Source organism: Crassostrea angulata, chromosome 10 (assembly GCF_025612915.1).
Source record: "Crassostrea angulata isolate pt1a10 chromosome 10, ASM2561291v2, whole genome shotgun sequence".
Classification (NCBI taxonomy): Eukaryota; Metazoa; Mollusca; class Bivalvia; order Ostreida; family Ostreidae; genus Magallana; species Magallana angulata.
The window spans coordinates 16714348-16731548 of NC_069120.1; the positions used below are offsets into that span (position 1 = coordinate 16714348).

General features: G+C 33.4%; 1 protein-coding gene across 1 annotated transcript; it reads left to right on the top strand.

Moving 5' to 3' along the window:
* Nucleotides 1-368: 368 nt before the first annotated feature.
* Nucleotides 369-12424, top strand: LOC128166576 (chitotriosidase-1-like). Its single transcript, XM_052831843.1, has 9 exons — nt 369-824; nt 4345-4519; nt 4874-5126; nt 5323-5447; nt 9273-9390; nt 10566-10751; nt 10858-10980; nt 11113-11404; nt 11828-12424. Exons 1-9 carry the CDS (start codon nt 719-721, stop codon nt 12169-12171), a joined length of 1722 nt encoding a protein of 573 aa, XP_052687803.1. The 5' UTR covers nt 369-718; the 3' UTR covers nt 12172-12424.
* Nucleotides 12425-17201: the final 4777 nt, after the last annotated feature.

The window sequence follows — 17201 nt, forward strand, 5'->3', positions numbered from 1 at the left end:
AAACCCCTAAAACACCTCTCTTAGAGAAAGAGCGACGTGAAAAATACAATTAAATTCAATCTTTTTAATTTAAAAGATTAGGTTTTGATTTTTTTATCTAAAGTTTAAGTTTTAATTTTTTTTTATCTAAAGTTTAATTACTATTTTAAGAGAAAAGTCAACGTTTGAGAAATCATTAAATTATACGAACAGTGCATTGTCTAAATGATCCATGCATGTTTAACCTATGCATACATATAACACGGGATGACGCCGTTCAAGTTCAAACCGGAATAAATCTTCTAGAAAAATAATGATTTAATTTGGTGATTTTCAGTATGAGAAGTTACGTGTCCGTGTGAGTATACGCGCACATATATGGAAACATTGCTACTGTATAACTCACCCCGCGCGGTATGTTTTAACAGGAAACAGTCTCTTATGTAGGATCATCGTGTTTATTTATTGCGAATGGCCACCAGTGGGATGAATGAAAATATAATGACCATCTTGTTTAAACAAAACCCCCGAAATCTCTAATCGCCAGGGATATAAAAGTCATAATCTACGCCTCTTTGGATAGACACACACCTAATTCTGGTCGGAGAGAGATCAAACCCACGTGACTTTGTTGAAAATTTCTTTCAGAGAGACTTAAAGCTGCTACCTTGTACAGAGTTGTTCTCAGAAAATACAGGCAGCATGAGGAAAAATCATTTACCTACAGAGTGTTTCTGCAATGTTAACAAAGGCATGTTTTGTGACGAGTGATTTTATCCAGCTAGTATCGAAAATGGCGCGGCTTTTATTTACCTTCATTTATCTGACCTACCTTTGTCACACAGGTAAGTTTTATTAATCCATCACTGGAAGCTACATTATAGATTCCTTGATAACTACTCATGTACAAGTTTATAAACACAAGATCACCAGCAGTCCAGTTCAACAACGAGAGAGAGAGAGAGAGAGAGAGAGAGAGAGAGAGAGAGAGAGAGAGAGAGAGAGAGAGAGAGAGGGGGGGGAGGGGGCACGCTGTTTATAAATCCCATGTAATCCTCACTATTTTTATTTTCTTTGATAAAAATTGATTTTTGTTTTTAATTGTTTCAGAAGGATTTTGTGGTAAATTTATTTAGAATTAATAAGACATGTACTTAATATTCATCTATCTACGGTAAAATGAAGATACATTAATCATAGAATATTTATACCGGTGAATCAATTATCAAGTAGATAATGCTATAAATAGTTAAATGCATGGGTTATGATTTATATCCCACAATGCCCATCACCAGTTTTGTCCATTAAGGAATACAGTAAGAAACTTGTTCACTGATCGCTAACCGGAAAACTTTATTATTCCGCAATTATGATAGTTTTATGTACATGTAAATGAGTAAATGAAACATTTTTATTTTTCCTTTTTTTTTGCAAATTGATACTTGCACTATCTGATGTCAGTAGGAAATACAGATGTATCGGTTTCACTGATGATACTCGTACGTGTACTCTTATATCAGAGTTAAATAATAGTAGGTATTGTACCTTGAAACATTAAGTTTTGTGTGAGAAACCTCCAGTTGCTTTTTTTTTCACAAAAATAAAACAAAGGACGACTTATCAAATTTTATTCGCGACATGCGCATGAAGCTTTTAACTTCCGTATCCATTGAAGAACCTGACAGCAATTTATGTTGAAATTTTGTTTTCGTATATGTCACCAGTAAGAATTGATTGCTGTTCAATGACACGTGGTCCTTGTATATTGGTACATGCATGTATCCGCAGAAATACAATTTCTAAAGAATTTAAATTTTAATTAATGTAATCACAAGGCTAAGATCACATGACAGGACAGGACCAAGACCCCCCCCCCCCCACCCTATCCCCATCCTACCCCCATCCCCACCCCGATTTAAACCCCGGGATATAAAACATGTATCCGCTTTTTTTTTTTCTTTTTTTTTTTTATTTGCAATTTTTTGTAATTACATTTTTCACATTCATACATACACAAACACACCATAGATTATAAGTAATTATACTATAAAGTTGATACAATCAGGAAAAAGAAACTATATGACTTCTGCTCTAGATCTTGTATATATTAATCATTACAGAAAAGATTTTTCCATTCAGACCATATTGTATTATGTTTGTAAAAAGAAGAATTTCTAATTGCTAGACAACTTTCAATTTCATATCTATAAAGTAAATGACACATTAGTCCAGCAATGTTTGGGTTTTTTTTTATTACAAAGACATTGAAAAATATGCTGTTTGGTAAATAAAGTTAGAAAGTTAATGACTAAATTTGACTTTTAGAGAGGAGCCTCTCCGAATAATATATTGATTACATTAAAACCAACTCTCTTCGAGACAGTATTGTAAATATGCATACTCAAACTATTCCAGATAGCAAGTACAGTAGGACAAGATGTGAAAATATGTTCAATGGTTTCAACTTCACTCTTGCAGAAAGTACATGTGTCATTATCAACTAATTTTAGCTTTTTCAAGTATGCTTTAACTGGAAGAAGTCTATGTAATGTTCTATATTGTAACCATTGTATAGAGGAGTCTTTAGTGACCTTGAAACATATTTTAAACACATCCTGTAAAATCAATTCAGGATATCCTCTTTGTACAATAGTGGAATTCCATCTTCTAATTGATGTTGGTAAAATACCTACTGTATTAGTATTAATTAGTTTGTAAATATGCTTGGTACATTTCTTGTATAAAAGAATTTCAACACAATGAAAAGGAACAAAAGGACCAATGCTATGGCTGTAGGTTTCCTTACAGAACTTTGAACCTTTTACAAACTTTGCTACAGCACTGATCATACTGTTGTATTGCATAAAACATATTTCAAAATTGAATTTCTTTTCAAAATCAGATTTTAATAGAAATGATCCATTTTCATATAAAAAGTCTTTCACAATTTTAACACCTCTTCTGTACCAGTCTTTATAAAACACAGACTTATTATCCACCTTAATTTTAGAATTAAACCAAACTGGAGCATATGTTATGTAATCATTTGAAATTCGACTTTGGTTAAAATGTGTATTCAATACAATAAGCCATGACCTAAGAACATCTCTCCAAAAAGTGTTGGTACAGTTGTTCAAAAGATTTTCAATAAAAGCATCACCAAAATCCAAAAATCCAGACACAATATTCCCAAACACTGCTTTAAAAATACTCAACCAAGATTGTCCCCCCTGCACTAGTCTTTGTATCCAAGAACACTTTAAAGAAGTTATAAAATTATTATCCGCTTAATAAATCCAACAAGCGCGGGGTGATATTATCGCAGTACAAAGATGATATATGGAACATACTGTGTACAGGACAATCAGGAATTTCAAAAAAGCGTCAACTACCCCGAGGGTCTAAAAGGGGGGGGGGGGGTCCTGTCCTAAGGCAATTGTGGGCAAAATTAAGATATTGTAATCGCGCGAGATTTTCATATTACATGTATATTGTAAAATACTGACAAGCTAAGAGTCCCGTCGCAATAGTTATCGCTCTTCAAATGTATTGCAATACAAACATTTACAAAGTAAGCTCAGATCAAAGTAATCGTAAAATAAGGCCTTATTTGCACACATGTATGCATCGATTCAAGGTTACTAGTTTGTTAATTGGGGTTTTACTTATTACAACGAATGAGAAGTGTTTCATTTGATTGATAGTGAGGTTTTATTCAACTTTGAATATCAACACGTGGACACCCACACACTGACACACCCACAGGAACTTAATAAGCGAATGACATATCCCCCCCGCAACAATTTGCGCAACGGAATGAAAATGACGTTGTTCTATCTTGACATTCTTGACTTAATCCGTTGCGTCCTACGAGAGATTTACTTGTACGGCGGCCATGGCGACATTCCATAACTCCATGTCTATTGCTGTGACCTTTATCTTTCTTTTTTTTTACGTTTATTAAAAAATAGTTAGGTAATCTTCCAGGTCCCTTTTTCGCATTGACTTTGATAATATCTTATTTAAATTATTAATGCTAATATTTCTGTACACATCAAGCAAATAGTGTCACTTGAACAGATTTGACCATCTACATTTTTATTTTAAACAACTCTCAATTAATATGAATAAAAAAGGACAAATTATAACACATATGCATTTATGTCAAAGCCTACACAAACCGTTGATTTCTGCAATTTTTACAGATATTATTATGATATAAAGTATTGATATGATAAGATGTGCATTGTTTATTTGTTTTTGATTTATTTTTACATCGTATGTTGTTACACAAGTACTAGTATAGTTATGCCCAACAATCTACGGTACAACTATTTGTACTTCTCACGCAACATTCTGTTTCAGCTGCCATGAAGTACAAACGAGTGTGCTATTACACCAACTGGGCTCAATACAGAAATGGAATCGCTAAATTTGAACCCAGCCACATCGACCCTTCTCTGTGTACACACATCATATACGCATTTGGGAAGCTGGAAGACAATGGTATTACCAACTTTGAATGGAACGACGAAACAAGGTAACAGTCACATAAATGTAGAGTGTTTTAGAAAGTCGAGATTTAAAAAAAAATAACAAATTAACAAACCAAAATTTAAAAAACAAAAAACTACAGTAAAAAAGAAAGAATACATCTACCAAACAAAACAATTAAAAAAGGGAAACTAATTTTTCCATATCTAAACATTTCTTACATTTTTAATCCAGTTGAAAAAGGGACGAATCTCTTAATCTGTTTTCATTTTATAACATAACGCAAGATTTCTTCAAAATAATGTCATTTAGTAAGTAAACATTAACATAATGCACAGATGGTTGAATTTTGTCTGTGACTTCAAAAACTTGAAAGCATCTCTAAAAATCTTATTTGAAGGTATGTTGAAGTGAACGCCTTCAAAAGAAATAACACAGGACTGAAAACTCTGCTTGCAATGGGAGGATGGACGGCCGGAAGTAAGCCGTACTCAGACATGGCTGCCTCTCCCGAAAACAGACGAACTTTTATCAATGCCTCCATATCTTGGCTCAGGAAGTACGACTTTGACGGCCTCGATATGGATTGGGAATATCCCGCCAACCGTGGTGGGGTTCCAGAGGATTTCAATAACTTTCCTATTTTGTTAAAGGTATAACTTATTAAATAATGTTAAAAGATATTTCACGATTAACGATTAACAGTCACTATAAAAGTCAGCATGATACTCGAAAGATTGAAGGATTGTTGTAAAATTATTTGAATTAATCAAAACTCTGTAGTTTTAGACATCTAAAATAAAAATTGACGACATATTTTCGTATCTTTTTTTTCTTTTATTAAAACAGGAACTTCTGGAAGCATTTACAGAAGAAGCCAAAACCAGCGGAAAAAGTCGACTTCTGTTAACTGCAGCGGTCGGTGTAGGAAAATCCGTGGCTGACACAGCATACAACATTCCGGAAATGTCCAAGTATGGGGTATATCTATCAGTGAACTGCATGAAGGATTAGTTCCCCCATTTATAGAGTAGTACAAGTGTCGTGTTGTAAATTTTGAATTTACTGGGTGGGTGTAAATACAAAACTGGGGCAAACTGTCTACCATATCACTTTTAAAGCCTTTGTTACAACTGATCGTATGTGCTTCTACGGGTGATCTACGGGCAAATTTTAATGAAAATCTTGCAAGACCCGCAAGTGCATCTTACAATTTTGGAAGGAAGTACGCCGCTTCCTGTATGCATGAACGATTGCTGTTGGACATGCACAACAATCGCCGCTGTTTCTTTAAGAGATCTTCACTTAATTAAGGAACGTACGATTTGACATGCACGAATGACATAAGGAGATATCACGTGTCCCTTGCGTTACACGTACGTTGACTGCAAGTTCCTTGTGCTCACCTTGGACTTTCAGTAGGGCGTAATTATCTATTCCTTCCGCCAAAACAAATTAAAAAAGACGCAGTTTCAAGCGAAATGTGCATCGATTGCGTAGTCTTAGCTCAATCAAAGTACTGAAGTACTGAAAGCCGGGCTCTTTTGGTGTGTCTTTATGCATATTGTGTAGTAAAGACTGAAATTCTCTCTCTCTCTCTCTTTCTCTCTCTCTCTCTCATGCTTTTAATGTCGGCAAAGCATCAGAGAGCGACCAAATTTTGTAAGCGGCTATAAACAAAAAATATGTCTGTCTAGTAGAAATTAAAAAGTTCAACAGTTGCTGCCTTGAATTTTGCAACACGCATTATATATCTTCATTGCGCAGCAAAGTAGTTCATGGAAATTCATGCGCATTGTATGTGTCCAAAATGCATAGTAATGTTTTAAAAACACGTTCTTAATAAGAAAACTAAAAAAGATAGACAATTCATTCGAAATTTAAAAAAAAAGAAACAAAATGCCAACACTTTTGACAAAACGTGGCTCTTTGTGTAACTATTTGGTACAGCGGAAGCTTTACCTTGACGCTGTTTGGTTTTTTGTTTACTTGTGCTATTTATAGTAACATTGGCGATTTGCCTGCCTATAGCCAGGACTCTGCTTTCAGCAGAGCCCGGCTAAAAACCAAAGAACCAGGGCCCAGTGGCTAGCAATGAAATAAACAGACTTAAGGCCTACGTCACATTGCTGTTTGAAACAACTACCCAAAGTCCAAGCTCTTGTTAAATTATTCTAAATTGAACGCACAGTAAACATACGACATGCGTACACCAATTGTTCGTGGTGCGTGCAAATCGCTCTTAAACAAGATTTTAAAAAAAGATATGATTATGAAAAAATATCCTCACAATGATAAAAGAATCGACAGTTTTACCATTCATCAAAATCAAATCAAAGATTTAGTAACCTCCTTCTAAAATCCACAACCAAACAAACAAATACGTCCTTTTTTTTTTTTTTTACAAAAAGATAGAAGGCAAAAAATAAATTTAAAAAAAGAAAGAAATGACAAGGAACTGGATATTGAAGTAGATTGTAGAGATAAGGCATAAGAATCACTTCGACCTGCAAGCGTGCTAGGAAAAAACATATACATTGTCGGAGTAAGGAGAAGAAAGAAAATTGATAAACACGCACAGAAAGATATTTTAAACTTTAAAACTCCAACACATCTTACTGGAGGATGCTATTGTTTTCGTGTGATAATTTTCGTTTGCAAACAGAATACTTTCTTCATTTAAAAAATATTGATTATCATCTCTTACGACCATTAAAACTTTTTACTTTCAATTGATGGTTGTCATGGATCAAAAGTATTCTCGTCTAGCGAATGGCAGTGACGTCGCGCACGATACTGATTTTTTCTTTTGCTTGTGCAATTGTAAATAGTTCGGAAGGGTTGATGAAAAGCTATACAAAGAAGAATGTCTAAAAAATGACAATACTATAAATAAAATGAATTTTACTAACATCGGCGTCGTGAGGCACGACAGTTGATGGACATGCATTAGTTTTTCCATTAAATTTAAAATATTTTTTATCTTTTAAGTAGTTAGAAATGAAATTCATTAATTATCTGGTGACACCAAGTGATTGTTTGAATGTGCAACGAACTCGAAGAAAGAAGACTGTTTTATTGTAATTGCTGTGATTATAAATAGATTATGTCAAAACGGTGACACAAATAGAGATATTGTTTATCTTTCAAATGTGATAGCAAAATATATCTAATGCTCTGAAATCTAGGTAAAAGTCTGTTTAAAATAAAAAATTTAACAACTTTTCAAATGAAAATGTTTCATTGCCAATGCTCACATTATAAAATACCATAAAGAACCTTTAAATAAATAGCCCCAAAAAAATCACATCCAAACGCTTTGAACCTATCAAAGTACATTTGTATATAAATTATTTTCTGGTACTTTGATTTCAATATTATTAAAGAGATAGTTTTAAAACATTGTTGTATTTGGAGATGATAATGTATGGTTTTGAATTGGAAAAATTCATAGCTGTTAGGGTGTGTTTATAAATTAAAATTGTCTTCTCATCTGTCAATTTTATAAGTACTATATATGCTAATTTATTTAAGCTAAGTGCTTCAACAGTTTACTCTTGTAGAATATGCTGCAGCATTGTGTAGAAGCTTTGATGTAGAAACAATCGGTGTACTAAAAAACCCCAGACAGAAGTCGTCTTCTTCTCTCTCCACAGATTCAGTTGAAAATCTGTATAATGATTTTAGGTGACATGGGACAGTTTTCTTGATACAATACACTGTATCCAGGGGATATGAGTCTTCAGAACTCTACAACTAGAATTTCCTCATTTCCCATTCAACATATATTAACTCCTTATAGGGCCTATTACCAATTTTTGAAGAAAATTATTAGTCATGATGCGGTTTTTTTTTTCGACATCGTGGTTTTTCTTCGAATTTGACCTTTTCACATTTCGCCCATTTTCGTGATTTTCTCTCCCACCCTTCAAAGGGTTGACAATCCGTATCATGTGCATGTCGAACCTTAACTTGTCAGAAACTTACCGGTGTATAGTTTACTCTGCCCCATCCACCTACTTTTCGTGCTATTTTACCTTCCGTCTGGAACTTGCGATTTCCCTGTGCAAAGTCAACACAAAAGTTGTAGCCGCGTGTTTCGCATTTTATTTCTGATTCTCATGATTCGCATTTTATTTCTGATTCTCATGTACTTAACATTCGGGGCCTACATATTGCATACCAGTTTCAACATGAGACATTCCTCTAGCTAATGATAATCATTAAAAACCATTTCATGAATTTTAGCAACATTTATACGCCTTCAAGTACAGCAATTTACAAAAATATTGACGGTACATGTACATTATCCGAAATTGTCTCTTGCTACCTTATTTTAGCGCTTGCAAGATAAGCACGTGCTTAGAGCATCTAAAAGACTACTACTTAATAAATTTATATTTCTTCCCCTTTTTTCTTCTCTTGTTTGACTCATCCATAAAATCTTCACAAGCAATTTAAGAAAAATCTTTGCTGGGACAAAAAGTGACCCCCCTCTGCCCCCTGATGCTACGTGTCTGTTTTGTTCTCCATTTTGTTTTGATTTTTTTTTTGCGGGGGGGGGGGGGGGGGGCTTTCCGTGAAAGCTTTTTATTTTGATGGCATTTTGATGAATGTAATAATGTCAGTGAATAATGAATGCGAATCGCGAAAGTTATTCTACAAATATCATAGTTGAATCACCTATGCAAAAATATTTTTTCCCTTAAGTTTTAATGTTAATTTACTTATAGGCAAAAGTACGTGTATTCATGTTTGAATTACTTTTTATTAAGGTACGATAACGATATGTTTTGTAGGTATCTTGATTTTATATCTCTGATGGCGTATGACTTACGTGGCGGTTGGGAAAAAACTACGGGATTCAACGCCGCCCTGTACAGGTCGTCTGCTGATTCCAGTGACGAGTACAATGTGGTACGCTCGATTTCATATTATTTAAGCATTGAATGCTTATTTTTGGATGTCGTCGGTCCTATAACACAGCAAGCGGTGCAGACAAATTGAATACCACGCGTAAGTGCGGTATGATAATTTGTCTGCACCAGTTGGTATGCTTAGGACCGACGACATCCAAAAATAAACATTCAATGCTTATTTTAATTTTCATTCTAATGTCTATTTGTATGAAATTTATGTATATCGTCGCTGTAAAGCCATTATATACTCTCTTAGTCAGGGATATGAAACATACAGGGAACAGCCATATTAACATGTTATTTAGTTCGCTTCCGCGAGTAAAAATAAAGCGCCAGAAACTTTGTAGAGAAAATCTTTTTTATTAACGAGTAGATATGATTTAATAATTTTTTTATAAGTACTGTACATATTAGATTGGTTATGTAAGATTGAACATTTTATTTAATCTTACATTTACAAAAATGAAAATACTCAAAACACTAGTACTTCGTTTATATTTGTGCTAATAGCGCATGAATAAGCTAAATGTATTCAAAGGAAATTGAAAGTCGTAGATTTCCAATGCAAACTAAGGGGAAATATACACTGAATGTAAGTATAATGAAATATTTTCGGAAATGCATTCGAGTAGGACTACGATCTTAAAGTCAGAGCTATGCTAGTGGCTACCAAGTTGAATAATTGCAAGCCTATACTGTGAGAACTATAGCTTTACTTCTGCTACAATATTCATAACCTGTAATTTTCCATATTGCGTGTATACTTGACACATTTACATTGCAGGAGATGCAATAATACCTCAGAACTATATCAGGCGTGTTGTTTTGTATCCACTCTATTGTTGTAAATACATACAGTATACATCTTGACCATTGTAGCAGCAATTATAGCTCATACAATGTTGAAGAAGCTGTGGTTTATGATAGATTTAATAGAAAGTGATACGATACTTGGTTGTTATGTGAAACACCATGGTTACATTTTTTGGCAATAAACAATAAGCTTCCCTAAAGATAATTTTGAAATAAAGTTTACTAACCACACAGACTTTAGGCATCTGTTTATCTTTATACAGTACTATATTTATATTTCAAGCTCTCAGAGTAAATAGTTAAAGGTCTGCCATGTCATGTGTACAATGTTTAACTTCCTTTCTTCAATTTCTTTCCCAGGCTTTTGCTGTCGATTATTGGTTAAGGAAAGGGACCCCAAAAGAAAAACTAATTCTGGGATTGGCTACGTATGGAAGATCATTCAAACTTCAAGATGAGAATAACTTTGGAGTAGGGGCACCGGCCACAGGGGCCGGACCCCAGGGGAAATACGTCGCAGAGGACGGGTTTCTCCCTTATTATGACGTACGTTCTTCAATTTGAAATTAATGTCACTATGGCTAAAGAACAGCTGCCTACAACTTAAATGTAAATATCATGTAGATTATCAAAGCATTGTGTTTTATATCAGATATGCGCGAGACAAGTTCAAAGAGTCGGCGAAACATACAGAGACGAGAAGGCACAGACGCCCTTTTTTGTTCAGGAGAACATTTGGGTTGGGTTTGACGATCAACTCAGCATCTATACAAAAGTGAGGCACTATTAACTACGACATCCCCTAATCAGGATACGTGTATACTCTAATTTATATTTCGAGGGGGAAATTCTCTTGTATACATGTCGTTACCATTTTGTAATATTATTCATATCGCAATAATTTTAGGTTAACGACCTTGTAATAAGGAAACAGTTAGGTGGCGCCATGATTTGGGCCCTGGACTTTGATGATTTTAACAACATCTGTGGGTACGGGAAATACCCGATCAGTAGAGTGATGACCGATACACTGCTGGCGTCAGAGTCGGGCATTTCTCTCACCCCACCGTCCACACATATCCCTCTCTCCACCGTGGGGACAACAACTAGGTCTCCTTACCCACCACCCACAGGTGATGGCGGGAAAACTCCGGACAGCGGGGGCGGAGGGAGTGGTCACGACGGAATAACGTCCCTAGGTAATAATACCCACATAGTTTTTGTCAGTTTTAAAATATGTTGTTATATAGGTATTCGGGCCATTATATTAAACACCATTTTTTCTGAAAAAAGCTTGTATTTGAGAATCATTCTTTGAATATCATGAGTTGATCAAATGCAGTTGGGGGTGACCAAATTGCATTTGATCACACCCAATTGTATTTGATCACCCCATAATATTCAAAGAATCATTCCTTATAACATATATTTACATTGTTTACAGCTATTGTAAAATTTAAATATTAAAATAGTCATTGATGAAATGTATTGGACAATACATGATTACAAAATTGATTCAAATGTTATCACAGACAAAGACGCTGGAAAATGTAAATAAGTACAGGTCATTATCTATTACTTACGCTTTGTTTTAAAAATTCTTAATTTTATTCGTTGTCCAGATGTGGATTGTGGCCACGAAGACGACGGCCGCTACAGATATCTGTCAGACTGTTCAAAGTACATACAGTGTGTAAACGGGAAGACATTCGTACGGAACTGTCCCACTGATCTGGAGTTCAATATCGTTATGTCGCAGTGTGACTGGGCTTCTAATGTGAACTGTTCATCTATTGTGGTAACGATACCTAAAACAACCACCTCTGTCTATTCCAAGGCAGACAACTCTTCACTGAACATTACACCAATAAATACTGGGTGTCAACTTTCGCCATATTCTCATCATCTTACATTGTACACATACATGTATTTATTGATATTCTTCCTAGCAATTTCAATGTCCTAAATACTAGTATAGTATTTTTAAAAATATTATTATGTTTAACACTGCGGAATTCATTAAAACATAATTTAATTGTTGTTTTTACATTTACATTATACCATAGAGTGCAATATTTTGCATATTTTTAGTCTTGCCACTAATTGATATTGGTATTGTTTTGCTCTATTTTAGATTCGTTGTATATCTTAAAGTCTTTGTATAAAAAAAAGATCGTCCTTTTTATCAAATATATTAAAAACCATGTTGTTGTCCTCAATTTTCTTTAGTTTTATGTACATGTAGATGGAAATTATACCAATGAAAAGCCAAATTATGTCCGATGGAAGACATTTGTTAACTTGCATTTAGTCGTGATATCAACAGGGTATAAATTTTTCCTGTAAAATAATGCAGTTAAAATTAACTTCCATATTTTTATTCCTCCTGCATATTGAGAAAAAAAAACGTTTCAGCGATCTTAAGTAACGAAAGGTAGAGATTTTAATATTCATATTATCTTCTATGTTTCATAATGTCAAGTACATTGTAAGTTAGTCATGATCGTAGAGAATTTGATACTCTTGGTTTGATGGGTAAGAGCAAAAAACTAACACATCTACAGTTATAAAATTATTGTCTTTAAAGATAGTCCGCAAATAAAATACTTTTATAAAATGGGTAAAAAATCAACAAACCAAAAAAAAAAAAAATAAAAAAAAATAACGAAACGTTTTGATTTAATTTATTCATCATCTGTTAATCAATCTAATGAACTCAAAATTGATCTGTAGTTTCTCATGATAAATCTGCACAGCAAGTTTCAAATAAATTCGACAAGCCATAACGGAAAAAACGTATGGAAAACGAAGTTGGGACAGAGTGACCGACAGCGATAAAGACTTCACTCCCCTCCGTCTATTCCGGTAGGGGAGTAATCACAATTATATGACAACAAATGAAAAACGGTCATTTAAACATTCAAATGATATTATTGGAAAATATCTTATTTTAGTATCTTTTTTATTAATGTGAATTCTGTACGTGATATAACAGTTTGGTGAAATTTATAGGTGTGTTGTCGTTTCTTTCCCCATGAAATCAGACTATCCTAGCCTGCTCTTTCTCATGCGGCATAAATATCTTCGGACAAAGTATAGTACCCCTTTTTAAAGAAAAACAAATTCATAAATATATATATATATATATATATATATATATATATATATATATATATATATATATATATATATATATATATTGGTTTACAAGTATAGTATAGCTACACAATTATTAAAAATTGTTTGTTTGTTATCAGCCTTACATTGCTACATTGTACATGTAGTACCGACCAATGAAGTGCAGAGGCACTAAAAGTTTCTCATGTCTAATTAGATATACTTTAAAACATCCTGCTTATAAATATACGTCTTTATGTCACGCTTGGTCTGCACTTATTGCTTGATGATTAAAGAGTAAAGTCACAGTAAAACTTCACGATACGGTTAAATCCGTGACTCCAGTAAGTCTGTGGTGGGATTCAATAAAATGTATGATATGATTAAGACATTGTCAATGAGATGTAGCATAGTTACACTGTCTTTTTTTATTTAATGGTGGTCGACCAACTATTGCCGACATGTCAGAGGGACGTTTGTAAAAAGGGTCGTTGTGATTTTATCAAACATAAAACAAATTACATGGTAATTCAATAACTCCGTTATCTCTTTCTCGTCTTTGTACGATTAACTTCCAGTTACAGAATCCTTGTGCTGTGTTCGTTCTCTATGAGAAAAAGAACTTTCGAAACGCACAAAGCAGTATTTGAACATTGAAAATAAAAACACCGTACAGTTCCCCAGTTCATCACCATCTATCGCGTAGGTTCGGTCAAATTCAATAGTGACGTTCATTAAATCTAAACACTTTTGCTCTCTATATTAGGAAATAGTTATTTTCACGGTTAGAGAAATAATATTATCACATGTTTATCCCAATATACGGTGGATATCACTCATGGGATAAATTTTTGATATTCCACTGTGTGTTCTTACGCCACGTGACGTCATAGTTAATCATTACGTAGGTTTAGGCGGTTGATTGACGTAGAATGAAAAAGTAAATAATTAATTCAGTTGAGGGGTGTTGAGATGTAAATTTGAAACATATAATGTTGTTTCAGTTATTTTTCATGAATTCATAAAAAAATAATCGAAAATGAAATGTCTGTTTGTTAAACTTCAAGGAACTTTTTTTTCCATGCGTAACGTTGTTGACGTGTTGTAAATAATGTGTTGTGTGGCTCACAATTACAATTTTTACAGAAAAAGTTGAGATTAACAAAATACTTGGTAAAACATGTGATAAAAAGAATCTCTCATGATTTACGATGGTATATGATTTTTATCCAACTCGTTGTGTGTTTTCTATCCCCTCGCCAAGGCTCGGGGATAGAAAACACACAACTCGTTGGATAAAAATCATATACCATCGCAAATCATGAGAGATCCTATATTTATTATACTTTCATGTTAAATACTGAAATCTGATTGGTTTAGAGGCAGTTGAGAATCAGTTCTATTACCATCAGCGTTAGCAACTCACTTAGCAACGGGTAACACAACGAATTGTTACATGCGCGTAAATTATGCGCGTACGGTTCGCCGTAGAATTCACGTCATGTCTATATAAAAGCAGTAAAAAATTCTCTAAAATTAAGACATTCAATATAATAAAATAAATAGTGTCTGTTTATTTCGCGTCGGTTTACAATGGTTTCCTCTGGTTGTCAATTACCCTCCCAAACAGGCACTATTTATATAATATTGCCCAGGCCGATATTACAGGGATGTGACGTAGATATTATATCCTTTTTTGAGATCTACCGATTAATTTTTACATTGTCTTTCTAGCTTCTTTAAAAAAAGATTTAACTTATAAAAATCTGATCCAGAAAACGTAAACATTTTTCAGAAAGGTGAGCTATGTTACAGAAAATGAAGTTTTACGGAAAGAATTCACTATCAAAACCATTACGATGACAACAACGGGCTTATCATCCAACAAAACCACTAGTATTAATGCTATGTCTGGTAAAATCAGAATATCAATTCTATGTATAAACCAAAAATTCATAACCATGTTCTTGTTGTAAATGTACATATATCAGCCATTGCGTTTTATTGCATTGCTTTTAAGAGAATATCCGATCTCTGTCTATATGATTAATGCATTCGGGTTTTTTTAAGCCGTGCAAACTATAGCATATCATAATTATGTTTGGAATCAATGTTATTTTGCTATAATTTAGAATTAGAAAAATCTTTTTGGAAATTTTCCAAAATCTTTTACTTCTTCTTACTTGTTCTTACTTCCCCAGAACATTTTGCATTTAAAACCTCAATATTCAGTTGAACCACATTCGATTAGACGACTCAGTGGAAAATCTACAGCAGGAGGTACAAATTTCTTTTCAAGTTGACATTAGATTTGGTTGAGTTCATTATATATCCTTCTCGTTTGTGCTTGAATCTCGCTGAAAAGATTGAGATGGCTGAATTTCTTGTCCCTTAATAACAGTAAGGGATAGCCATTGCCAATTCTTTTTCATTAACTGTTATTTTATGATGTGTGAAGAGCGAAGTGTTTAGGTTTTCGCCATTTTTATTGCTTGTGAATGACATTCGAAGATTTGCTCTTAAAACTACGGCTTCTGTGTACGTACATTCACAGAAACACGCTCATATATTCCGTACATTTTTTTTTCAGTCTTAAGTTAGCACTTTTTCATGGAATATGTTCTATATAAAGTAACCTATATATCATTGTTTGATAATATATTTTTTTGCGACAACTTGATCTTGTAAGCTAGAGATGCAGCAGCGATTTTTGTTAAAGAAAAAAGCCAACGTTTACAGGAAAAAGTTCATTTCATAAGATGCAAGTTAGAGTATTTAGAACTGCAATGACGTCATACATATTTTATAAGTGAAAAGGAGTGTAAATTTAATATATTTAAAAAATAAACATCATATGTGGAAGTAAGTGGATCATACATGTAAAACACCAGTTATTAATCAAGTCTTAGAATTTCGTACCTACTTATCATAACGTGGATATGATGTATTTGAAATATACAAGGTACAGGTATCACATGTCTCGAGTTTGGTATCACCCCTTCCTTACACGTATTATGTTGTTATGTTGGTAATGGTTTAGACAATGCTCGTTACTCGTAACTTTGGTCCAATTTCCTTATGGGTCTACACAGTTTTAGAATTACATAATAACGAAAATTACGTTTTTGTTTACAAATAATTAAAGAAACAACATTTGATAAAATATTTTAAAGCTATCGCTCTCTCCTGTACTGATTTTAACTGAAGCGTGTTTACAGATATTTTGATTTACAACTAATTTTAGAAATACCGGTAGATAAAAATCAACATTCAATCTCGGAGGCTATACAATGAAATAACGTAAAAATCGTCCAAAATATTCTAATATTGTAATTAAATTTTGAAATGAAGCATATAGATGATTAAGATTAGAATCAAATAATTATTAAACTTTAGAATTAACCGCTTCAAGGGGTGTCCCAGTTTTCAGTTTCAATTTATTTATTCCTTAAGCCAAATGGCTCATCAGATACAAAGAATACATCATATATATACAATGTAAGACATAATATGTAGCAATATACGTATTAAATGCATCAAAGTATTGACTATTTATTTATTACCAACAAATTTCTGAGTGTTTTTGCTTTCTGAAGATATTTTCCTAAATTACTTAACTCAGTAGTATTTTCAGTTGACAATAATTGTAATAATTTATACATACTTGGTTTATACCAATAATATTTTTTGATGTACAGTTTTCTATATTCATGGTACATCGAATATTTAAAAATAAAGTGATACTCATCGTCAACATCCAGATGATAAAAAATATATAATCTTTGTTTTCTCTTCTTCATTCTTTCTTTCTCCTGTTATTTTCTACATTTTTCTTCTGCGTTCCCTCTTTCTCGTCTTTGTTCACGTATCTTCCAGTTG

Coding starts and splice junctions, on each gene's coding strand:
- LOC128166576 (XM_052831843.1), top strand. CDS start 719: ATGTTAACAAAGGCATGTTTTGTGACGAGTGATTTTATCCAGCTAGTA. Junction 4,520..4,873: donor GAATGGAACGACGAAACAAG/GTAACAGTCACA, acceptor TCTTATTTGAAG/GTATGTTGAAGTGAACGCCT. Junction 9,391..10,565: donor CCAGTGACGAGTACAATGTG/GTACGCTCGATT, acceptor TTTCTTTCCCAG/GCTTTTGCTGTCGATTATTG.